We start from the raw sequence: 25,045 nt of genomic DNA, 5'->3' as shown, positions 1-25,045 counted from the left end.
TTTTCTTTTTCTTTTCTTTTTCGTTGAGTGCAGTATTTTACAAGTAAGCCTGCCTATTTTTTTATTTTTTTATTCAGAATAGAAAACCTTTCATATCATTGCCACACGGGCGCGGCCTTTCTATATTTCCTATTTAAATGAGTCTTTCACGGGTCACTTGGTTCTTTATCTGTTTTTACTGAGAGGAAGTGAACATACCGGTTACAAAGCAAATACTCGCACGGAATATTGGGAAGATGAATGTAGAAAATAGTTTTAATATGTTTGTTATCTGTCATCTGCATCATTTAATTTTCCTGTGTTATCTGTCGTCTGCCATATTTAAAATCCATTTACCTCTATCATCTGTTATATTTAATCCCCGTTTTTTAGCATTTGTCATATTTAATCTCCCTTTGTTATCTGTCAGTGTTTATCTGTCAGCTTCCATATCTCTCTGTTATCTTACGTCTGTCATAAGTTGGAACGTGAATAAAACTATCTACTGCTTTGGAGGATGAAGGGAAAAGTCATGTACACAATTATCTTTATTGTTGTAGCTGTATTATAATCAAAAGGAATTTCATACACAACCTTTCAGCAATCCCCTGACTGATACACAAATTTGAGTGATGATGTGTGTAGTTTCTTAGATTCTAGGCCTATGTTGTTTGATAAAGGATATAATAAATACTGAGAGATAAGGGAGTATTGTCATCAGGTCACATTTAGATATATAGTACACAGAGCTTTATCCTAGGACAGAAAAATGTGGTGTCAAAGTCTTATTAACTAACATGACAAAAATGTGTAGTAGTGCTTTTCGTTAACACTGAGGCATACATTTAACTAATATATTTTTATGCTGAACAGAGAGAAACGAGGAGTCACAGACACATTTTTAAGCTATGGCAGAAAAATGAGGAATCACATTTTTGTTTTCTTTTATGCTAGGACAGAGAGAAATGAGTTGTTGATGTGTTTATGCTGGGACAGAGAAAAGTGAGGAGTTCTAAGACTGTTTTTATTCTGGGACAGGGAAGAATGAGGAATTACACCTATTTTTATGTTAGCACAGAGAAAAATGAGTCAGTCTTAGATATGTTTTTATGTTAGGAGAGAAAAGAATTAAGTGTTAATACATTTTTGTTGGACAGAGCTAAGACAGAAAATGAGGAGGTATTGATATATATTTTAAGCTGGATAGAGAAAAATGAAGAGTCACAGATCCGTCTATGCTAGGACTGAGAAAAATGAGGAATCAGTCTTCAGGTGGAAGCCGCCCTTACGCTGGTGATCCTTAAAGTACCTCCAGCCCAGCTCGTAAGGCACCTTGGTCCTCGCCTTCAGGTGGCCGCCATAGGACACACCGGGAAGGTCCACTGTCACGGATACATTCGGGGCGAACACACTGAGGGGCATCTCCACCTTGGCTTCTATCAGCTGGAAGTCCTCAACTGATGTTTCTAGTCTCAGGTCTGCCAGGATCTTTTCGGCTGTGTTGCTGAGACGAAGCTTGAGGTTTAGACTAATGGGCTTGTCGATGGTGACGACAATGGTGGTGACATCTTCCTTCTGGTAGCGTGCCAGGAAGTTCATCTTCTTGTAGCCACGGAAGGGTGTGGTCAGCCTGAGGTTGGCCAGCATGTTGTTAAGGGACACCACCTTGAGGTTAAGGACAGCAGCCAGGGTCTTGGGTCCGTACTTGGCAGACATCTTGAGTTTCATGTTGGGTTCCATGTTTCCAACAAGGACGGCCTCCATGCTGGCCTCGCCCACAGGGATGAAGGGAGACGACACCAGCACCTGGAACTTCCTGTTGACCAGGTCGAAGGTCACATGGATGCTGCTGACTTTGTCTTTGTTGGTGGCGCTGATCAGCAACTCACTCTGCTCACCCAGGGTGAGGGAGGCTGACAGACCCAGCTTGTTAATGTTTTTGAAGGGAGTGTTGATGGTGAGGGAAAGTTCTCCAGCGTGATCGGCAATGATGGCCTTGCCCTCCATGGTGTGCTTGACGTCATCAATGTGCAGTTCAGTCTTGATCACCATGTTGGCAGCGTCACCATTTAGGAGAACATTGAAGCTGTATCTGTGAGGCAGCAGGGGTGACGTCACGTCTGTAGTGATGATCCAGTCAGCCGGCAGCCTGGCCGTCACGCGCCACCCGAGGTTGACCTTGTGGTCTCCGGTGGGCGTGTGCAGGGCCAGCACAGCTCTGGCAGGGGTCAGGGTTAGGCTGGCAGAAACCTTTGGCACGAGGGGAGTGTCAACCCTGGCGGTGGCAGCGATGCCGGTGGCCAGGTTCACATCCAGGAACAGGGAATGAGTCTCAGCGGCCGTGAAGGTTACATCGAAGACGGTATGATTATTGGAATCAGTAGGGATGGAAATATCAAAGCTGAGACTGCGTTGGCCTTCAATCAAACTGGACTGCAATGCCACTGATCCCTGAACACGTCTGTCCACAACATGCAAAACACCGCTGATAATGTGTGTTTCCTCATCCAAGATTATTGTGACTGAACCTTGAATATTTTCCTGGGATGGGTACTTTGCTTCCACGGAAAGCTGGTTATGTATGCTTCCAACCTGGATGTCGAGAACAGTCTTGAATGTGTTCTTATTTAAGGTAAATCCAACTGTGACCTTCTTATCGTTAATCCCCAGTGAGATCTCCACAGAGGACCACTGCACTGCTTTAACAGAAGCATTCAAGATAATATCAGGAATGTTGCTGAAAGGCGTGTGAAGTTCAAGGGTTCCTGTGTATCCTTCAGCTGGAGAGTTCCCAACTAGATTGCTCTTCAGGATGAACTGTTCACCAGCGATATCAAGAGTGAGGTGTCCCTGCATCTTCTGGTTGAGGTCAAGGTTGAGCTGAACCTTAACCTGTGGTGTGGAGAAGAACGGCAGGAGCACCTCAGCCTGACCTGAGATGACCTGGTCTTGGGAAGAGAGTGTGAAGAGTCCTCCCATGTTCCTGAAGCCAGCGAAGGGCGTCATGATGATCAGTTTGCCCTCCGTGTACTGAAGACCCTGAGACTGGAGGAGGAAGTCGAAGAGGAACTTGTAGCCCATGACATCAACCTGCAACAGAGCTCCACGCTTGAAGTCGCCCTCCTGGAAGCCTCCTCGCAGCTGGATGCTGTACTGGTCAAGGGCAGCCTCGGCGGAGAAGCTGTCTGCAGAAATGGAACGGCGGAGGCGGAGTCTGCGAATGCCAGTGAATGGAGAGCTGAGGCGAGCTCGAACCCCTTCAGAATCATATAGGAACTCGACCTCAACTTTATTGTCTTCGCGGCCCAGGTCAGCAGTAATGGTTATGTGCAGTTGGTCTTCACCCTCGAAGCCGTAGGATACATCGTATGTGACACCTTCATACCCAAAGTTGGGGATGTCAACGAATCCGGAGAACCCAGATGCAAAGTTATTTTTACCTTTAACTGAGAAAGTAATTTGCCTGTCTTCGCCATAACCAATAGTCAATGTTGTCTCGTCTCCGTCACGGCCGATTCCCACAATGAGGGCAGGGAGTGGGGTGAGGGTTGTTTCAATCTTGCTTCTTATATAGTATCCATTTTCCCCTCGCTTTTCATACTGGTTGGTTATCTTAAACTCAAAATCATTCACTTTCACCTCCAGAGTGCCTTTGTAGATCTGGTCACTGAATTCGCTCTGGACCTGGAATTGATACAGATTGAGAATGGCGAAGGAGGTGTGGCCTTCAATGTCCAGCTGGAGTTCGTGTTCGTTGCGGAAGCCTTTCATGTTAAAGACGATCAAGTGGCCCTCGAATTCAAGCTCCAGACCAGCCAGTTTCTGAATTTCACCCTGAGAGCCGGCAAGGAAATCTTGTACGTCGTAAGATGCTGCAATCCGGATGACCTGCCATCCGGGAATACTGATGGTTATACTGAAAGAGGAGTTCTCAATCTCGAGGTCTATCTTGCCATTCATTTTGTATTCATAGTTGTTTCTCTTGATGTTAACCTCAGCATTGTTATTATTCCACTTGGCGTCAATGTGGATGGTTTTGACGGCATCCATGGGTGTGGTTAAGGAAAAGATCAAATTACCCTTTTTCTTTGAGGTGATATTCAGGGCGAAATCCATCTCGACCTTGTTGCTTCCCCGTTCGTAAAGGAAGGTAACTTTTTTCTTCTTTCCGGAGAGGCTGTACGTGGATTTCGCCTCAATGGACTCAAAGTTGCGGAAGGGCGTGGTGATGGCGGCTGAAATGGAGTCTCGATTCACGTCTAGTATGAATGTCGCCCTCTTGTCATTCCACTCAAGGCCGGAGGAGAGATGGGCTTCGTCATCAAAGTCAGCACGGACGAAGAAGCGGGCGTGTGAAAGCGACTCGTGGGTAGAATCCAGAGTCAGCTCCGTCTCGAAATGGTTCTGGGTTATCTTCCTCACCAGCTTGAGATCGATTGTCCTGGTGTCCTGAGCGGGGGTGAGTCTAGTATAATGAGCCTCTATTAAGATATCATTGATGTTGGAGAAGTCGTAGGTGCTCGTTATATGAACTTCACCTACCAGTGCCATCTTAATGTCGGTTTTTTGGTTGAAGGTGTAGGGAGCGGAGAGAGTCGATTGATATTTGATAAACTGTTCTTCGCCGGAAATGTTGGCCGTGGCGGAAATTTTCTTGGTGCCGGCCTCCCTGAAGTCATGGCTGAGCGTCACCTCCACATTCCTGAACCTTGGCGGCAGGAAGGGCAGGATTAATTCAGCTGCGTTGTGGGAATAGTCTGGCTGGATATCGTCAAAGTTGATGTTTATTTTGGCTTCCTTGTCCTCTAGTTTAATGACGCCGTAGAAGACAGCCTTACGATCGAAGCTGTAGTTACCTGTTAGTGAGAATGAGGTGATGCCGGGGATGTTGGATTCGGCCGTCCAGGTGAAAGTGGCTGAGTGAGTGTCGACATTGTGGTTCACCTCGATGTGATTCTCGCCACGGTACGCGCCATATTCGATCGTTCCGTGGCTGGTGAAGACGCCGTCTGGTTCAACACTCCAGCCTGTCGTGTACAAGAAATCTCCAGGCATTAAAGGCCCGGCTTTGAAACCGCCTTCAATGTCAACGTGGCGAATATCCTGGAAATTTACCTTAAGTTTGAGCATGGCGTACTTAGACACGCGTCCAAATTTCAGGAAGAAGTCTTTGTCACGTGGTAAGACTCGCCACTGGAAGAGAATGTTCTCCCGCCGTGGATCTGTTGTCACCGTCAGGTCTGATTCAGAGAAACCAAGTTTACCATTAACCGTGTACGTCTTTTCTCCATAGGTAATCTCAACGTGAACATCGTCCAAGTTGTGAATGTTATAATTACCTGATATATGCTTCCAGCGGGCCATCCTTCTGTCTGGGGTGGTGATTCTCAAGTCGAAGTCACCAGCCTCGCGGGTGATGTCAAAAATCAGGTCAAACGTATACAGTCTGCTTGGTTTTGGTGTTAGCTGAAGCGAAATGTGTTTACGGTCCTGCCTTGTATCAAACTCAATGTGGCCACTAATAGTGTGTGCGGGCTGGAAGAATGAGTTGGTAATAGAGACGTCCAGTGCTCCTTGTGCTTGTAGACTTTCTGCGGTGGTTTCATCAATGCCTGTGCCAGTTGCATCAATGCTGAACCGCTTTTCTGTGTCTCCACGGCGTGTGAAGCTGAAATTCATGGAAGAAAAGGCTTGGCGTTGATATAAGATGACAGTGTTGGGGAGTCGCATCTCCACGTGAGCCTTGTGTTCGTTAGTGTTAACCATGACCTCCAGTTTGAATATCTCAGTGTCATTCAGCTGGACAGTGCTGTGAATTCTTGTGACTGAGGCTATACGGATGTTATACTGGAATATGAAATTTCTCAAGACGGCAAAACGGGATGTAATGGTTACTTTACCGGAAGGCAGACCAAGGTTGATGGCGACTTCTGTATCTTGCTCAGGATTTGGCACAAGCAGGTGGCTCTTAAGTCCTTGAGATGGACCCAGTTCCAGCATAAAATGGAAAGGTGAAGGAGACGCGGAACCCTCCACCCTAGCCGTCAGTTGCTTGATGTCATAATTTAAGTTAAATTCTATTGTCCTGAGCCTTTCATATGGGGTCTCTATGTGCATATGCATGCTGCCTGCAGTATCAATGATGGCAGAGCTGGTGATGACAACTTTCTCCTCATTAATGGCACCACTGAGGTAGCCTTCCAGTGTGTCCTCATTCAGTCTGCCTGCAAGAGACAGCAACTCCCATCCCTGGAACTCACTCTGAACCTCCACAGTCAGGGCGTTGCTGCTGCCTTGCCTCTCGAATATCATGACAGCGTAGTTATCATTCCTTCTCCATTCTGCCTTGTATTTTCCCTCACCGACCTTCGAGATTTCCCAGATTATATCTCGTACCCTCTCAAATGGAGTTTTTACATGGACTTTCACGGAATTGAAGTTGGCAGAGAACGAGGCCTCTCCCAGGTCATTCATCATTCTGAAGTCAATAGACCTCTTGGCTCGGTCTAGTCCACCAAAGAATGAAAGGTTAGGGACGAAGTCAAATGGAGTCTTTAAGTTAATGTCTACTGTTGTTCCGATAAGTTTTCCATGTACATCTATAACTTTGATATTTCCGTCCCTAAGAAGAGAGATGTAGAGAATGGAATCATCGCCTGTGAGGTCAACCTTCGCTTCGAATTTGATATCCGCCCATCCAGGGAAGGGCGAGGTGAGATCCCATTTAATATAGGCTAACTTGTCCTCAACGTAGCCAGCCACCAGGAAGCTGTACACGTGCTGACCAAAGTTAAGGTACGCCGACACCAGGGCGTCTCTGTTGTTAATGTCGTATTTTGCCACAATGGACGTGTTTTCGTAGCCGGGGATGGGTGTACTCGCTGTAAAACTAAATTCTGATTCAGAGGGAGAAATGCTGAGAGCGGTTGTTAGCACGATGTTGTACTGGTTGTAGGTAGCCTGCAGGGTTGCTTCCTTCCTGTTGGCATCCCAGGTTTTGGTCACGGCAAGGGAAATGTTTTTGAAGGCCTGGAATGGCGTTTTGAGTTCGAAGTAGAGACTGTTGGAAGTGTAATGGGCCCTTGAGGTGAGGGTCCATTCATGAGTATTTTGGCTGACCTTCAGAGTGCCTGCCACATTATGGTTATTGGTGTCGATTCTCAGTGTGTACTCGGCCCCCAGCACCTCAAAGCCTACAATGGGGGTCTGGAGCCTGAGGTGTCCACTCTCTGGGCTGTACCGGGCTTCCAAATTAATGACCTTCAGATCGTTGTTCTTTTTGAAGGAGATTCCGGCGGTTTTCCTCGCGGGAATGAAATTATACTGAACGTCAATCAGAAGCACATTCCACCCAGCAACAGGCGTCTTCAGCGCGGCGTGGAACTCGGACCTCAAGGGAGTGAAGTCTCCTCTGAGGGCTAGGGAGAGCGTTTCCTCATTCCTCTGAATTTTTAGAGCAGCATCAACTCCATGGGCCAAGACATCAAATTTACCGTAGACTTTCACCTTCTTAATGGCTGAAATTGGAGTGATTAGCGTGACAGACAGCTCCTTGGTAACAGTTGAGAGGTCGCAGTGAAAATCGTACTTTTTATCATTCTTATCAAAGGTAGCCATGATGCTGTGATGACCGTCAGAGACAGTGTAATCGCCCATCATCTTGATAGTCTCAAATCCCTCAAATGGGGTTATTATATCCAAGTTTAGGTTGTTCTCGTTGACCTGGGCAGCGGCAGAGAAGTGGTGGGTGTCGCCTTCGATCTTCAGGTCCAGGTCTGCCATCTTGACGTCACCAGAGAAGTCATATTTAGCCAGGAGGTCAATGGTGGTGTAGCCGGGGATGGGTGACTGTATCAAGAGCTTGGCCAGGCCAATCTTGTGGATGTTCTGCAGAGTGAGAAGGGCTGAACAAATATCATCCACACGCTGGAAAGACACGCTGGTGATGGTGTCAGTTTCTGTTTTGGTTACCTCAAAGTTGAAGTCGATGTTCTTGATAATTTCTAAGGGAGTTAAAACATTTATCTTGATTTTTGGTTGCTCCCCAAACAACAAGTCAGATTTCACTTGGTAATTCTTTGATCCGTGGGTAAGATCCAGGTTTCCAATAAGATGTTCGTTCTGGTAACTGTAGTCACCAGTCAGAACAATCTTTTCCCATCCAGGAATGGTTGTGGTCGCTTCGCCGTTGAATGAAGTTGGCATAATTGTGAGGTGTCCATCAACCTTGTGTGCAACCTCTTCCTTCTCGTAGAGAATCACGGCCTTGAGTGGTGTGGAGGTCAAGTCAAGATCAGCCTGAAGACCAAAGGTAGTCCAGCCTGAGATGGAGGTGGTGATCTTGGCGGCCACGTGACCCTTGAGGAGACTGTCAGCGGAGGCTTCCAGGTGTAGGGCGTAGGGGCTGTCGTTGATGTGGGTGCTGAGGTCAAGGGTCTTCACGGGGTTCCTGAGGTTCCACGTAACCTCGGCTCGCGCACTTCTGATTTCAGGCACGGGAGTGATAATGTCCACGGTCAATTCAGATGCACTGGGATCAACAATTTTACCAACGAAGTTTATTTCACCTGCACCTTCATTTACCCTAATGTTGACTCTCTTCTCATCAGCAACATCATACACTGCTTGGACAGTCAGATCACCAGTGACGTCAACTGGTGATTGGAAACCGATGTCAATATTTCCACTGGTTCTTTGGAAGTTCCAGTGAGAAGTCAGAAGTCCCTTGCGGCCCAGTACATCCATATTCAATTGGAGAGCATTAGAACTGACAACAATATCAGCTGCATATTTCTTGGTGTTGATGTTCAGTTCGGTTTTTGCTGTGATTGGCAGAGAAACAGTGTTATATTCTCCCTGAATGTGAATGTCTTGAGCAGCAGGGGTGGGGAGTGCAGCGAGGACCCTCCATTGAGCTGCTTTACGGTGGCCAGAGATGGCGGCGGTAATGCTATATGTCTGGTCTGTGGTAGCCGCCAAGAACACAGTTTTCTCAGGTGAAGAAAAGTCATAAGATCCTTCAACTGTGACGGGTTGTGGGAAATATGTGGAGATTACTTTCACGCGGCCGCTCACCTTGGATGCCTGCTCCCACCTTCCATTGACGGTGATGGTGGTTTTATTTGGTCCACGAATCAGTTCAAGAATCACGGTCTTGGTTGTCCCCCAGGCAATGTTGAGTTTGTAGCCTAAAGGTTGCCAGAACGGAGTTGCCAGAGTTGACTCGGCATGGATGGAGGAAGAGTCAATCCTCAAGATGGAGGCAAGCCGAATAACCTGTCCAGGCTTGTATTCGATATTGAGAGTGGGCTTGAACTCACCGCCGTCATCCTGATAGTGGAGGTCAACCTTGAAGGGATCCGTCCATGAGGAGGTTAGAATAACCTGACCATCAAATTGACGAGCATCAGCCGAGAACTTGGGGTCAGCAGTTGTGGCGACGTGGAAGAAATAATCACCATATTTGGACTCCATGTCGAAGGTGTACAAACTACCGCTGTGGCTCATCTTGTTGTTCAGCTGGAACACTTTGTTGATGAGGAAGATGTTCTCCCAGTTGAAGTAGTCAGCAAAGGTGAGGGAATGATCGAGAGTTGCAGAGACATCACCTTTGTTGATAACCATTGTAGATATCCAAGCATTTTCATTTTTCTTTGTGTCCAAACTCACTTTAAAATCGTCGAGGCCTTGGAAAGTGGAAACCGTGTCGACTTTAAGGTTAGCCACGGAGTTAACGGTGTCGAGAATACCGGTAACAGAAGCACCGATACGTTCTTCATTGACTGACACCTCCACAGCAGAATTTATGTTTGCTTCATGTATCTTGTGGCTGAGAGTAACTGAAGACTTGACAAATGGACCAGTAAAGTAGACATTGAAGGCAATATCGTTTTTGGAAAAATTATGACCATCGGCATGGATCTTGAAGGATTCAGATGTCTCGAGCTGAGTAGTGAAATGCTGACCGTCGTGGGTGTGAGACAAAGTAGCAGTCAGAGGGGAGGCGAAAGGAGTGATGAAGCGCAGATCTCCTGAAATTGATGTTGAACTCTCCGTCACAGTTTTTTCGCCATTGACATTGAACATAACCTTGGTCTCTCCGACTTTACCTTCAGTAATGAAGGTCAGGATGGAACCATCAAAACTGTACTTAACACTGGCCTCAAGTTCGGGCAGCGGCTCCAAAGGAGTGAGAATCTTTAGGTTTAGAGCAATGTCATGACCTGGCTGAGTAATAACGTGTCCCTCAAGTGTGGCGGTGGATACGTGTTGGCCATACTTGGCCCGGAGCGAGGAGGCCAGTTTGGTTTGGACCAGCTCGTGGTGCAGAGTTATGGCTGCTTCCTGTGTGAAAGGAGAGGTGAAGGTGGCACTTCCATCAATACCATTTTCAGTGGGGGTGAGAAGGATGACTCCGTTGATCTTCTTGTCATTCCAGGTGGCCTCCATGTTTGTGTTGATGTTAACAGCGGCCATCTTGTGGTCCAGGACGAAGGTGAGGCGCTCAAAGTTGCTGAAGGGACTGCTGAAGAGGACGTTGGTGTAGAGGGCATTGTTGGTGACACCAGGCTGGAGGTTGGCATTGATGGTGAGAGCCATCTGTTGGGAGTTCTTCCAGTTGGCCATGGCCTGAGCATTGAGCTGGTTCTGGCTGACAGCGACGGACACTGTGGCGTCCTGCTTCTGCCACCCAGGGAACGGCGTCTCAACGGCCAGCGTCAGGGACTTGACATCGGCCAGGGAGTAGTGGACCTTGGCCACCACACTCTGATCTGGTGCCCACTGACCAACCAACTCAACTCCATCAGGGACCTTCCGCCCATGGGCTGAGAATTCTCGCTCACGAACCCTGTAACAGTGTTTAGTGCTTTATTAGTGAGAGTTGAAATAAGGTTCATATTCGCTTTTTTTTTCTGTAAACGTTTTATTTAGTAACTGAAGCAATGAGTAGTTTAATGTTAATTTAATAATTGTGGATGTTTTATTACATTTGAATCAAAACAACGAGGTCTTTCATGTTTATTTATTTGTCATGGACGCCGTTTTATTAATTGCTGAAATAAGTTTCTACTTACCTGAGTGTTGCACGAAGCTCCTCAGGTGACAGGCTGCCGTCAAGAATCAAGGCCTTTGTTGGGTCAGCATCCTTGTCCCACTCGGCGCTTAGGTGCAGTTTCTTCGTCTCTCCAGAGTCGGTCAGCTGGTGCACATACACCGTTAGTAATTGTTTATATATCCATTATGTATGGTGTTATGTGAAATATGTGACATACTTGGCAACTCAGTCTTTGGCCAGTTTTGGGTAAAAAATGTTACATCAGCTTGGGTCCAGTTTCCGGGAGTTACAGAGGTCAAAATACTGATTACCTTGTGGGCGACAGTGTTCAGGATCATAATTCATCCTTTGTGGTTTTGTTCCGACAACGGCTGAGAGTTGGACTTGTGTTGATATAATATTTTGTACGCAAAATTGGCCAAAGAATAACAGGTGTCCTGCAAAATAAACTTCATACATTTTGCCGGACATCTGCATATAAAGCTGTTGTTTGGACTTATCTGTTCTTTTGAAAAATTGACTACGTATAGATTATAAAATATCTGAGTACCGATTCAGAGCATAAATTAAAATGATGATGCATATTTCGGTAGTTTTATAAAGATCTTACGTCACTGTGTTCTAGCTGAACGTGAGTGGAACAGTAAACAGGTAACGATATGATATTGTTAGTTCATTGTACAGTCATGGACAAAACTCCACCGACATACCTCTGACGGCACTGTGTCCTTCCCTCTATATTTCTCAATCCATTCCTCGGCGACGGAGACTGTCATTCCTTCAAACTCTTTCGCTGCGTGCTTCATAGTGCCATCACATCAAAGTAGTTCATTAACACCTTTCATCCCCACAGCCGGCAGAGAAGTGTTGGCGAAATTTTGCTCATGATTATGTTTTATTTTATTTATTTATTTATTTGTTTATATATTTACTAATTGGTTCGTCAGTTTAATAATAGACTTGGTACTCACGTATGCACTGAACAGCAGGTGTCTCAAAACATTTATATCAGCCAAGATGGAGGCCCGTGTCCCCTCAATCTTAATCGTGTAGAGTTGCCCATTGACGTTGAGGGTCATATCCACATCGGCCTTCTGTGCGTCCCCGTGAAGGCTGCTCTCGAAGGCGATGTTGTGGGTGGGAGCGTTGAACGAGGACACCAGACTAGCGTTGACCTTGCCCGGGGCCGAATTATTCTTCAGTTCCCCATTGAATTCCCATCTTCTGTCTCCGATCGTCCCGGCCACCTGTGTGTAAAGTGGGATTACATTAAGGCCTTGTTAAGATGCCATTTTTTTTTTTTTTTTTAGTCTCTTTGCCGTTGAATCCACATAAAATTACATATAAATCGCCTGTTAAAATCCGTGCTGCTGCGACTACTGCTACTACTGTTAATATTATTATTTAAGAGGAGCCTGTGGAGTCACATGGAGAGACAGGCTGACGAATGAGGATATAAAGAAGCGTTGTGGTGTGGATGTGGATGTGATAGGAAGCGTTATAAGGAACACACTGAGGTGGTTTGGCCATGTGGAGAGGATGGAGGGTGAAAGACTGACGAAGAGAGTCTATGTGAGTGAGGTGGAGGGGGGAAGAGGGAGGGGGAGGCCGAGGATGAGATGGAGGGATGGGGTGGAGAGGTATATGAGAGAGGGGGGTGTGAGTTGGGAGCAGGGCAGTGAAATGGCGGGGGACAGGGCGACTTGGAGGCGATTTGTTTGTGGCCACCCCAAACGGGATTGAGGCGTCTGGCAATAGATAGATAGATAGATTATTATTTTATGAAAAGTGGTGTGTAGATTTAATACCATGAGTGGCCATACCTGAGCTTTGTAGTGCCTGTTGTCCACCTTGCTGAGGGCGAGCTCAAAGCCGTATTTCGCGCTGGGGTCGAGGTGCAGTTCCCCCAGCGTTTTCACCAGGTTCCTTTCAACTTCAAGCAAGAACGATAAAGCCAAGTCGATATTCCTCCGCGGACACTTGAGGCTGCCACGGACGTCGAGATGCTTGTGTTCATCTTCGTTAGTGTACGTGAGAGAATGGTCGAGCTCCCAGGCCACAGATGCCCTTTGAAGGCGCCCGTGAGCTTCTACGTGACCCGGTGATAATGTTGTGGTGTAGAGGACGCTGAGAGCCGCGCTGGGATACTGGGTGGGGTTCAGCTCGAAGGTGATGGAGTACGTGGTGGACTCAGCGTTGACTTCCTTCTTGGCCAGAGCAGTGTGGTGGATTTGATATGCACTGCCACCAGGAAGAACGTACTCGGCATTTAGTTCCGAGGAGAAGTAGGGATTCTGCATCCCCCCAAGGCCAAAGGTGCTGTGAATCGTCAGGATAGGGCCACTAGGTGCAGTTATGACTAATGAAGGCTTATACCGGACAATATTATCATTCCCCCTGGCAGTCTGAAGAGCAGCGTCCGCGGTGTATTTCTCACTGCCGTCCAGAGTTACTTCCACTTTAACTTGCTTGATGTTAGTCTCCAAAGTTGCCTGAGCAGTTCCGTGGATAGATTTTAAGGGAGTTTCGAGGTCAACGCTAATGGTTTGGTCAGCTTTAGCCAAGGCAAGTGATACTGAACGGTCCACCTGAGACCCCGGAGTGTCAAACTTGAATAGGATTTCCTGAGGATTGTATGCATAGTGGAAGAGGTATCCGGTGTGAGTGTCAGTCTTCTGGAGGTAGATCTGGGCGGAGAATGGGCCATTGAGAGGGAAGATTGGGCTGCTGAACGTCATAGGAGTGAAGGTCAGCTCACCACACAGGTGTCCACCCAAGACATCAGGTGTGCAACCCTCGTAGTGGATCTTACCCTCTACGTCCGTCTCTACCAAAGTGTTGTCTTCCATGATGAAGAATTTTGTGTTAACATTGATTACTTCGACTCTGTCCTTTGGTGTGTTGATTGCCACATCAACCAACTTTCCTCCATTGATGTGAACTTTGCCATCGACAAAGGTGGATGTGTGGAGGGTGGATGAGATCTTGAGTCCTTTGCGAGTGACATGAGCATCAACCATCATGACTCCGTCCATCTGCACTGCAGCGGAAGGATGGAAGTGGCCCTCAATGTTGAAGTTGGTGAGACTGTTGGCGTTGAAGTTGCCGTTCATCCTGAGGGCAAGCGTGGCCGTGCCCTTGGCGTTGAGGGTGACCGGGAGGCCACACACGGTGGGGATAGAGTAGTCGGAGTCGATGAGCTGGAACGACTTGGTGTAATCGATGTCACCCCCGCGGACGAGCTCCAGCAACAGGTCAAGAAGGTTGGAAGTGTGGAGGAGGTTGTCAAGGCCATGGAAGTGGTTGTAGTGCAGTTCATTGCCAAAGATGCGGAGGTAGTAGGAGCCTTCAGGCTCGTCAGTAACTCTGTCCAGGAACTGCTCTAGGGTGGTGGCTTCACCATCAGGCTTGTTTTGGCGCATGCCTCTGATGATATTCTCCACCGTCTCTTGTGGAAAATAGCCAGATGGTCCGAAGAATCGTTCAACATAAGACTCAAATCCCTGTATGCGACCACCTACCTCAAAGAAGTTTATGGATTCTCCAAAGAGATCGAGAGTGAGATTAAGCATAGCTGAACGTGGTAAAAAGGATTTTGATGAGAAGATGACATTGGATTCAACAGCTGCACCAACATTGAGTTCATCTGTGAAGAAAGAAGACTCATAATTGCGAGAGAATTTGAGGGCTTCAATGTTGAACTTGTTGCTGAGAAGTTCCTCCCCGATCAGCTCGCGGACCCACTGCTTGCCTGGGGCGGCTGACTCCTGCAGGTTGGTGAGGTGAGTCCAGATGAAGGATCCAACCTGGTTGACCGCCTCGGAGGTGAGTCGGTCCTTGACAGTGGCGATGACAGTCTCCGTTGGGCAGGTCATGACAGCCAAGTAGGCAGCAATGCGGATCTCAGAATCCTGAGTCTCATCTTGGAAGGCAGCCAGAAGGTGGGATCGGTCATACTCACAAGGAGTGTGTCTCCAGGCCTCAATGGCGGCCACACGAACCTCCACGTCATTATCTTCAGTGTAGCATCGCTGCAGAACAGTTTTTGCATTGACCCAGCGGCCGGCATTACCAAGACCCTTGAGAGCGACGAGCACCTTCATCTTCTGTTCTTCATTAATGGCGCCACAGGAAGATCCAAGATTAGTCTCAATGGCCCTGAGGACCTGCTGGACACCGGCATCAGCCTCACAGTCATGGTGGAGTTTGCAGTAGGTGTTGACAAGGGCAGATGATCCCAGGATGGCCTGCTTGTTGTGAGTCTCGAGAAGAGGCTGCAAAAGAATTATGTTTTGTAGTCAGTTGTATTGTACATTGCGAGACATTGATATGTATCATAAAATATTCATAAGTATCTGAGTTATGGCAAAGTGTGTTTGAGACTTACTGCAATGGCAGTGAACATGTCCGATGTTGGGTTCTTGTAGAAGGCCAGCGAGGTGAACCAAGCTTCAGCATCAGCCCCTGTGAGGTCACCATTGATGATCATGTCCTTAACGAGGCCTACAGAAGCAGCAGTTCCCACCAAAGGCATGGCGTCAACGAGGAACTTGTGGGAATGGGGTTCCTTAGTGTTGGAGTAGAGAGTGGCGAGTGTGGGGTAGTCTAGAGGCTTGAGTGAGGCCACAAGGTTGGAGAAGAGAGTGGGCACTTGGGGACGGACTTCGCCATGTGCTGCCTGGTCCAAGTCTGCCAGAATCTGGTTGACAACCTCCACTTCTGCCTGAGTAGAGGCAGGTGTTGTCTGCTCGAAAACTGGAGACTTCCTGACAAACTCGTAGCCTGCGAATCAAAAGATGAGGGAATGATTGTACAACTGTGACAGTATGAGCAGAATTGCAGGTACAAACACTGGCTGATGTTGACTTAATTGGTAAGGGAACGAGAGTAAGGATGTGAGCATGTTTGTGTAACTGACATGATGGTAGTCAGTGACTTACTTGGTGAGGCTGCGGCAGGCTGGTCATGAGACACCAGGACCAAAGTGGTCTTGACGGTGGTGACGGCGCCACCTTCCTGGGTGGAGAAGGGCCGGAACTTGTGGGTCTCATGGCACTCGGCTGTCTTCAGTACTCCTCCCTCAATGGTCTGATGACACTTGTTGTCGCTGTTGAAGATGGGCAGGCTCTGGATGGGAGAGTCACTGACGTAGGCAGTGGAGGTGAGGTACGCTGCAAGGTCAGGTCGCTGAGTGCACGACTTGAGATCCTTAACCTTGTCCACAGTCAGTACGTTGCCGTCCACTGAGCTGCTGTAGTGAGTGACACACGTGCCGGAGATGTCCGTCTCCTGGATGTCCTGTGGCAGTGGTGGGAGGGGTTAATATCTGGATGAGTCCGTGACTTGTATATGTAAATGTATAAGTTTGTAATACATAGGTTTAGAAGTCACATGTAAATATACAGTAATTGCTGGCTGTTGGGCAAGAGCAACATAGTTCTGATGGCCGAGAACATGACGGTCTACTATGATGCACGAGAACATGACAGTGGGTGATACCGTACAGTACCTGGTGGCCGGGGTGGGTCATGGAGTTCTGGAAGGTGGACAGAACACCTCGCTTGAAGTTGGTTACCCAGGCTGGCTCAGACACCTCACCACACACAGACTCCACCCGCCCATCTTGGAAGGAGAAGCGCATTGGGGACTGTGTGATGGCGGCGGCAAACTCCTGTGCGTGCGATGACCCTTCCAAGTTTACGTGCGTCAACTGTAAACGCAACAGATTACGTAAATGTGTTGAATGCAAAGCAGTGAGAGAGTTTGGTACGATTAAAAGCTGATAAAATTATTGCAATCACAGTCCTGGCTGTAGTATTGACAGGAATCACGAGTCTCACTGTGTTCAGTTTGTAATGGAATGTTTTGAAGGCTTTTGAGATTGAGATGTTCTGATAAGGTAGTGGAAATCAGGCGATGATGACCGGCTATGATGAGAACATGTACGAGTGAAGAATGGTGATCATATCAGGTGGTGATGACAGGCTGGCAGGAAAAGTAACAAGTGTTGGTTTCATTATATGATGATAGACTGTGATTAGAACTTACTACCACCATGAACCTCTCCAGCTACACGCCGAAGGGAGTCCAATGCCATACTGGAAAGCCATCAACTCAGTGACACCAGTCTTCCATCAGGGTAGTTACAATCTATTACACACGTTGTATTCATCAACTTTCTACATATTGAAGGTAGAAGTTAATATGCCTTGCTCTTTAGTAATGTCTGGCTTCCACAGACAGACAGACAAGACATAAGCCCATCTCGGGTCATCCTACCTGCGAGGCTGACCTCCCTATAACGTCGAAACTACTTTGGAGAGTATTATCACCAGGGAACAACCTCCTCTCTTACGGACACCAAACACGTCACTGAAGGAATCGTGTACCAACTGTGTAATATGTGTAAGAAAAAATGATGAGAGGTGATGAGTAGAGTGATGATGGGCGTCAGTGTGTCCAGTTACCGTGAGGGTGTACTCGCAGGGTGACGTGACATCGATGCTGGCTGTGGCGCTGACGTGGACATCAGCGTGGTCGTTGAGGGCGGCCAGGATGGCGGTGGACGTCCTGGCCTCATACTGGTACACGTATCTCTTGCCTGCAATGGGCGTAGTCTAGCTGTATTTTTAACTGTATTTTGAGGTTTCGTAACACTTCCATTTTAATGATTTATCCTCCGTACATCTCGGTATCATCATATTCAAAGTGATTTTATAGGTCTTGTCGGAACGCATTCCTTATCGATGTATTTGCCATACAAGCCCGCAACTGCTATCAATGGTGATGATAATAATGTTGATGATGGAATAAGCATCTTAATTTTGGTCTAGGAATGTCTTAATAGTACACTGAATATCATCTTAACACGTACTGATGATTATGATGATTATGGCGATGACAACTATTTACACTCATGTCAAGGAGGATCTCGTTTTGGCATGGGTGATGATGACAGTGATGATGATGATGATAGCCATTGTACATTTATGCCCAGGAGAATCTGGCTGTGCTATTGATGGTGTAAGTGATGATGACACAGACACTGTAAATCTATGCCTAGGGTGAACGTACTGTGCTGCTGTGTACTTACCCGCTTCGTATGAGGAAATGACGTTCTCGTGACATTCCAAGGAGCAGGAGGAGCGCTGGCCCGTCGGCACTGGAAAAAAGAAAAGAAAAAAAAAAAGAAAAAAGTTAGAATATACACTGGAAGTCTAGGGTCGATTTGTTTTCATGTGACGGAATCGGGACACTTCCATAACTTGAATACTAACCCGGAACAGAGAGAGAGAGAGAATAACCCCGACTTCCATCTCTTTTACTCTCCTGCTCTTAAATCCTGTAATTAGACTGCTGTGATATTTGTAGTATTAGAGTCAAACCATCTAGAAAGGGCCGCGGGAGCCGTGTGGTCTGTGTGTCTATGTAACTCTTAACATTCACCTCTATATTCCATCCATTCGGTCCTTCAAGCTATCGTTACAATGCAGTTTTTCATGTTGGTGGTGGTGGTGGTCGGGGGGAACGCCTTCACGTGGTGGCACTGATATGATTGGGTGGCTCAGTTGCCTGGGAGGGTAGTGGACTCAGGAGAAAGGTAACGTCAGTCGGCAGTCCACTGGGGTCACATTCAGATGAGCCTGGGGTTACATCCACTACTACTACTACTACTGCTACTTCTCTTTCATGTTCTTTTTCATATAATGCTTTCCCTCTTCGTTCTCTGCTTTCCTTCTGTACTCTTTGCTTTATCAAAATTTCAGTTTCCATACGTTTTATTATTATTGGTGTTGTTGTTGCTGTTATTATTATTATTGTTATTATTATTATTATTATTATTAGTGTACAGACTTTAAAGGAACCACTCGACAAAATCATCTGGTTTCATTACATCTCTACGAAACAGTACCATACCTTACATGTACTCAAATGTAACGCTCCTGTCTAATCTCACCACACCCCTACGCAGCGGGCGGGATATGGTGAAACGTCAACACTGGCGATAACCTGTGGATGTCATGGCGATAGCGGAGATAAGACTCGGAGATAACTGAACGCGCATTATGGAACATTTCACGGTGATCGTATTTATAACCCGCGTCCAAATTTTCTGTCATCTTTTCTGCTTTTTTTTTTTTTTTTTTTTAAACTCCATGAACTTTGGAAATTTTACCAGGTGAATCTACAGGAACCGACACTGATGACTGATCTGTGCCTCCCCCCCAAAAAAAAAAAAATAATAAGTGTCGTCTGCTTCCTGTTATCTTTATTTTCGAATTCCATAGAGAGAGAGAGAGAGAGAGAGAGAGAGAAATGGTGAAACAAATCTGTCCTAATACAGTAATAAATCGACAGTAATACCAGGAATCGAACCCGGGATTTCAGATAAGTGCCAGGCAGCCTTTCACTGTACCACGACCAGGTAAAAGTGATCTTACGTTATCACATGCCTGTAGTGGGGGCGGGAGTACCTTCCATCCAGGTATGTGACAAGGCGAGGCAATTTTTACCTGCTGGCGGTACTGCGGAAAGCTACCTGGTTCTTATCTGAAGGGTCCCGAGTTCGATTCCCACGTTACTGGCAATATGTTAATCAGAGGGAGAAAGGCTGGAGATGAGGGGACCTTTGTTGCTCATTCGCCTACTGTTTCACACTCGTTACGTTCCTCCCTGACGCATCATATAGTGAATCACCGTAGCAGAGACACGTACCAAGTCTTTTGATTCAGTTATATTAGCCAGCAGAGAAAAGTGACAAGTTTAAGAGGTGAAATAGGCGAATGTTTTTGTCTCCCACTAAACATGATGCGGCCATGATGTGTGAGTCATGGAATATGTCTCGAGAGATAATGGTACTGGAGTATGTGGATCTCTCTCTCTCTCTCTCTCCCTCACACACACACACACACACACACACACACACACACACACACACACACACACACACACACACACACATTTTTTAACGTCTGAGCCATTGTGCCTGAGACATTAAATTTTTTAAAAACATATGCATACTATAACTTTCATTTTAACATTTTTCTCATATTTAAAAGCAGAAAAAAGTATATATATATAGTAAAGATTCTTGTGATTTTATTTTTATGCCTGGTAGAACTCGTATACTGTTGATGTCATTATTATTTTTTATTTTTTATTAACGTCGAGGTCCCTATGACGCTTAATGAAATCCCCTCTTTAACTGGAATGGAATACTAGAGTTGTACAGATCATGAGAGGGCTATAGTTTTTATTACTCTAACTTGGTCTAAAATTGTCATCTCTCCACCCCGGAATGCTGAGTTATAACAGTGGATTAAGACTACATTATAATGCTAGTCACGAAGAAGTGTTATGGAAAAGATGTTAGATTGTAGCACTGTCTTTTTCTGCCGTTCGTGAAATAAGCTTGAAGAGGACGAAAATCTGAGCCAGCTTAAAGTAAAAGGAGTATAGTGACCCTCTTGTAGTAGTAGTAGTAGTAGCTGGTGTTGTGGTTATTGCTGTTGTGCCCTTATACTCGTCTGATGCGTGAACCAAGTGGACTGCCCTTCTTCAGCAGTCCCCTATCCTGTTTTTAGGGGAATAGGGAGGGAGCTGAGGGACGTTTGTACACCTGGGCAGTGATTTCGCCCTGTTATATTGATGCCACCACGTGAAGGCCTCCCTCTACATCGCCTGCGACTCTCCTAATGAATATGAAAGGTGTGGTTACCTGCAATGGCCGAAGCTGCGAGGGCAAGGACGAGCACTGGACGCATCTCGCCGACCCACACTGCCCGAGGACAGGTCTCGTCTGACTGGCTGCCATGTCCTGCCTTCGGTGCACCTTATATACCCTTCGATATTACCCAACTACCCCCCCCCCTACACCCCCTCCGCCTTCCCCTCCTCTCCCCCATCCTCCACCCCCACCCTCCCTACCTCACTAACCCTCTTTATCCCCACCCTCTTGCCCTCCCTCCCTCTCCTCTCCCTCTTCCTCCCTCCCTCCTCCTCCCTCTCTTGTCTTGCTCTTTGGCCGGTCAGACTGGTGGACCGTTTGTTTCCGCCTTGGCCATATTCACCTCCGTAGCGCCTCTTCCTCAGCGATTTACTTTACGTGTTACAATTTTTTTTTCAATTTTGTGAAGAAATAAGACCAGAGAAAAATTCGTGACACGTAACATCAGCCTTATATATACAGAGTGGTTCAAAAAAAAAAAAAAAAAAAAAACTAACCGTGACACCATCCTAATTTACAGAGTGGTTCAAAATCCCTGACTCAGTGACATCAGCCGCATATGCTGTACAGGGTAGTTCAAAAATTCAGCTGACGTGGCATTAGTCGCGTATACACAGGGGGCCACAAAAATTCTAGTTCACATGGCCTTAGTAGCATATACAGGCGTGCCCAAAATATTCTAGCTCACGTGACATCAGCCCACAGGAGGGTCCAAAAATTCTCTTTCGCAGTCTCATACAGGAGGGTTCAAAAATTCTAGTTCGTAGTCCCATATACAGGAAGGTCCAAAAATTCTCGTTCTGAATCTCATACAGGAGGGTTCAAAAATTATACTTCGTAGTCCCATATACAGGAGGGTCCAAAAATTCTCGTTCTTAGTCTCACGTAGAGGAGAGTTAAAAAATTATGGTTCGGAGTCTCACATACAGAAGGGTAAAAAAAATCGCGACTCACGTGACATCAGGGACAGTGCTCATATCGGCGACCTTCACCCTGGCCCGCTGCTGGGGAGGGACGCCTTCACGTGGTGGCATCGATATTACCAGGCGGCTCCACTGCTGGGTTATAGAGACTCCCCTTAACTACGTGGTGAGGGACGCCTTCACATGGTGGCGCCGATATAACCAGGCGGCTCCACTGCTGGGTTATATACAGTATACCTCCCTTAACTGCATCCTTATCCCCGCCCCAGGAGGGAGAATGGTGGGCTGCAGGAGGAGGGCAACTTCAGCCTGCAGTCCACTGGGCCTACATTGAACCTGGGACTACAACTACCGACTAATACAACCCCGGCCCCGTCTTGTCTCTTAAGAAAGTTCCGTGGCACCACTTCCTTAGCGATTTATTCTTGCGTACGGTAGCTTGATATATTCTTGCATGATATTTAAGCAATCCTTGTTGATACTGGACTGATACAAGTAGCGTGAAAGAGAACAGTATGGTGTAATAGTCAAGATAAGTGGCTAAGGAGAGGGTGCTTGACTCGGATTATATTTTAGTGGCTGTGGGAATTTCTTAACACCCCTTCCCTAGCGATTTATTCTGCATAATACACTTTCAGTATCGTCTCTAATGATACCGATGCATAAATGTCGATGTTGCAGCGATTTAGGTAACTCAAGCGAATGTGACGGTAACAGGGAAATGATGGTGATGACAGCGACGACGATGATGATGATGTGATGATGATGATGATGATGATGATGATGACAACGACGGCGAAGATGACAACGACGACGACGATGATGATGGTGGTAATGATGACGATGATGATCATGACAACGACGACGATGATAATGACGACGACGATGATGATGATAATGACGACGACGACGATGATGATGATGCGAATTTTAGCGACGGCGATGATGCTGACGCCGATAACGATGACGCCGAATTCCTGTCGTCCCACCTTGTGTACCGATGAGTCCCCCCTCCCCCCCCCCGGTCAAGGTCCCCACCCTGCCTACCATATCACCATCACCACTGTCCTCTGTCCTCCCCTGCGCTGTTGCCACCCATGCCTTGTTGGGAGGCGTTCTGAGTGGAGTAAGAGGCTTCGTAACACCCTTTCCATAGCGATTTATCATGCGTATTAGTCGTTCAATATTTCCTCATGTTACTACGTAGGGATCAGGTTCAAAGGGCGCCATGTACGGTTGGCAACATATATACCTGGGACAGGATCACTGCGTAACAGAGGAACTCGACACACTTGACAAGCTTGACTTAATCACTTGTTTGTTGGTGGCACTAACATCAATGAACGGAGGCGTCATTTAATAGTTGAAATGACCCAGTAACTGATGCATGAACGGCAGATTATGTAGCCAAGACCTCCATTTCACACAGGCACTGTCCCAGGTTCATGTGTGACCAACGGTACATAAGGTTTAAGGGCCCGCGCACCAGAACGCTCGCGAAGCCCATCTTGAAGCCTACGAACTAAAAGACCTTCAATATTTAAGCGCAAAGCTACACGCCAAGCCCCGCCAACCTTCGTAGGAGTCGCGAAATCGGGACACAGAAATATCGATTTTGTTCCTCCATTTTCTTCCTCCTTCTTTCTCCTTTTCGTTCTTTGTTCATGAGTCATAACTCCAAAACGAAAAAGCGTACCTGAAGATGTTACTCATCAAAACGCCCCTTGGCAACCGGGGATGTTTCTTTTCAACCTTAGAGCAGAGTTCACGCTACAATAGGCGAGTTACTGCTTAAGAATTTCTCTTGCACTCAGACCTCTTCTTAGAATATGTAAAACTCCACGGGTTCATGTTGCCCCATTCCACGGAAGTATTTTACGTGTACCGTATCAGTAATTGCTGTACCGATTATCATACAGTTAATAAAATATATATATATATAAACTAGAAAACAAAAATTTTAATCTAATAGGATTAATAAAATAGGGGGATGGAAAAAGTACAGAAAGAAGAGATGAAAAAAGCATAGAAAAGAGCGTTTGAGATGGGAGGAGATTCAGAGTTTTGTAGGCTGCCCATTACTACAGTCCACGCCGTACTAAAAAAAAATGTTTGTAGCTGGTCTGCTAGTCAAATTTATCCCCAAGTCTGACTACACTTGGCCACCAACTGAGTAGAAAGGGGATAGGGATCTTTGCTAGGTGAAGACAAATAAACTATGGCAGCAGTAAGAAGCATTTTAAACTATACATGGAGTTAAACCCTGCACTATATGATACCTGTTTCTGCATTATATTCTGACTGACGTATTGCGATTTTATGGAGATTAGGAAGGTGCAGTTCATTCATTTTAACATGGCAGAGATTTTCGTCCTTTCGTAGACTAATTCCTGTAGCTTAGTGGCAGAATAGGGCAATACTACGGCTCGACATCCTTTCCATAGCACTTCTTCGTGACTGTATTGTTTGTACTCTAACATGGCCCAGATTTTCGTCCTTTTGCAGCCTATTTCACAGTGGTAGAAAAGACTGCTGCAGCTCTACACCCCCCTTACAACAGCATTTCGTGACTAGCATCATATTCTAGTATTAATCTCTTGTTAAAACTCATTATTCAAGATGGAGAGATGGCAGTTGTAGGCCAAGTTAGACCAGCAAGGGTATAGTGTCATATTCTAGTGTTAATCTAATGTCATACCCCAACATTCAAGATGAAGAGACGGTAGTTTTACGCCTAGTTAAAGTGAACAGAGTAGAGTAAATAAGCAGCTACTATTAACCCTGGGAGACGCCATCATGGAAGAGAAAAGTGGCTGTATACAAACTTGATAACTATCCACACAATCAGCATTCTCACACAGCAAGCATTCAGCCTCAGGTAAACAGAAATAAAGTTGAGGATGAGACTCAACCATATTAACTGATCGCATCCTACTTCTCAGATTTCCTTTTTTCCCCACCTGTTTCCAGTACCTGTTGAGAAGTAATTAGGTGATGTTGGTACGGGTTCCAGCCCGTAGGAGACATCAGCTATCTCACGGCTAACATCAGTACGGGGATTCATTTTAAAACAAGCATGGTGTCTTTTAAATTGCTGATTGAGTGATTAAGAAAGGAGCTGTCTCTCTCTCTCTCTCTCTCTCTCCGGCAGTAATGATGATGACGACATTAACCCCAGTAACAGTGCAGTCCAACCATCTCGCTATAGACAATAACCACACTTTTAACCTATCAGCTGGGTAACACCTCTGCACTCTCATCACCTTTGCTCGCCCCCTCTCACACGGACGTAACACCGCGTCTTCCACACCACCACCACCACTACCACAAGGATGAGGCTGTTAGGTCGGTAGCGATGAT

The 25,045-nt window shown here is 46.5% G+C and overlaps 1 protein-coding gene across 1 annotated transcript; it reads right to left on the bottom strand.

Annotated features, from left to right (window-relative positions):
• Nucleotides 1–1,212: 1,212 nt before the first annotated feature.
• Nucleotides 1,213–20,799, bottom strand: LOC145402188 (uncharacterized). Its single transcript, XM_080274306.1, has 10 exons — nt 20,754–20,799; nt 18,129–18,197; nt 17,503–17,636; nt 16,545–16,745; nt 15,976–16,333; nt 15,423–15,817; nt 12,859–15,309; nt 12,007–12,282; nt 11,055–11,179; nt 1,213–10,828 (listed from the first exon to the last, which is right to left on the bottom strand). Exons 1-10 carry the CDS (start codon nt 20,797–20,799, stop codon nt 1,213–1,215), a joined length of 13,671 nt encoding a protein of 4,556 aa, XP_080130432.1.
• Nucleotides 20,800–25,045: the final 4,246 nt, after the last annotated feature.

This window comes from Coenobita brevimanus, chromosome 57, assembly GCF_032717465.1.
Source record: "Coenobita brevimanus isolate Jiangsu-jjx chromosome 57, ASM3271746v2, whole genome shotgun sequence".
NCBI lineage: Eukaryota > Metazoa > Arthropoda > Malacostraca > Decapoda > Coenobitidae > Coenobita > Coenobita brevimanus.
The sequence above is the reverse complement of the archived record's forward strand: the minus strand, read 5'-3'. Positions and strand labels throughout refer to the sequence as shown.

Coding starts and splice junctions, on each gene's coding strand:
- LOC145402188 (XM_080274306.1), bottom strand. CDS start 20,799: ATGCGTCCAGTGCTCGTCCTTGCCCTCGCAGCTTCGGCCATTGCAG. Junction 16,334..16,544: donor TGACCCACCCCGGCCACCAG/GTACTGTACGGT, acceptor CCACTGCCACAG/GACATCCAGGAGACGGACAT. Junction 15,818..15,975: donor GCCTGCCGCAGCCTCACCAA/GTAAGTCACTGA, acceptor TTTGATTCGCAG/GCTACGAGTTTGTCAGGAAG.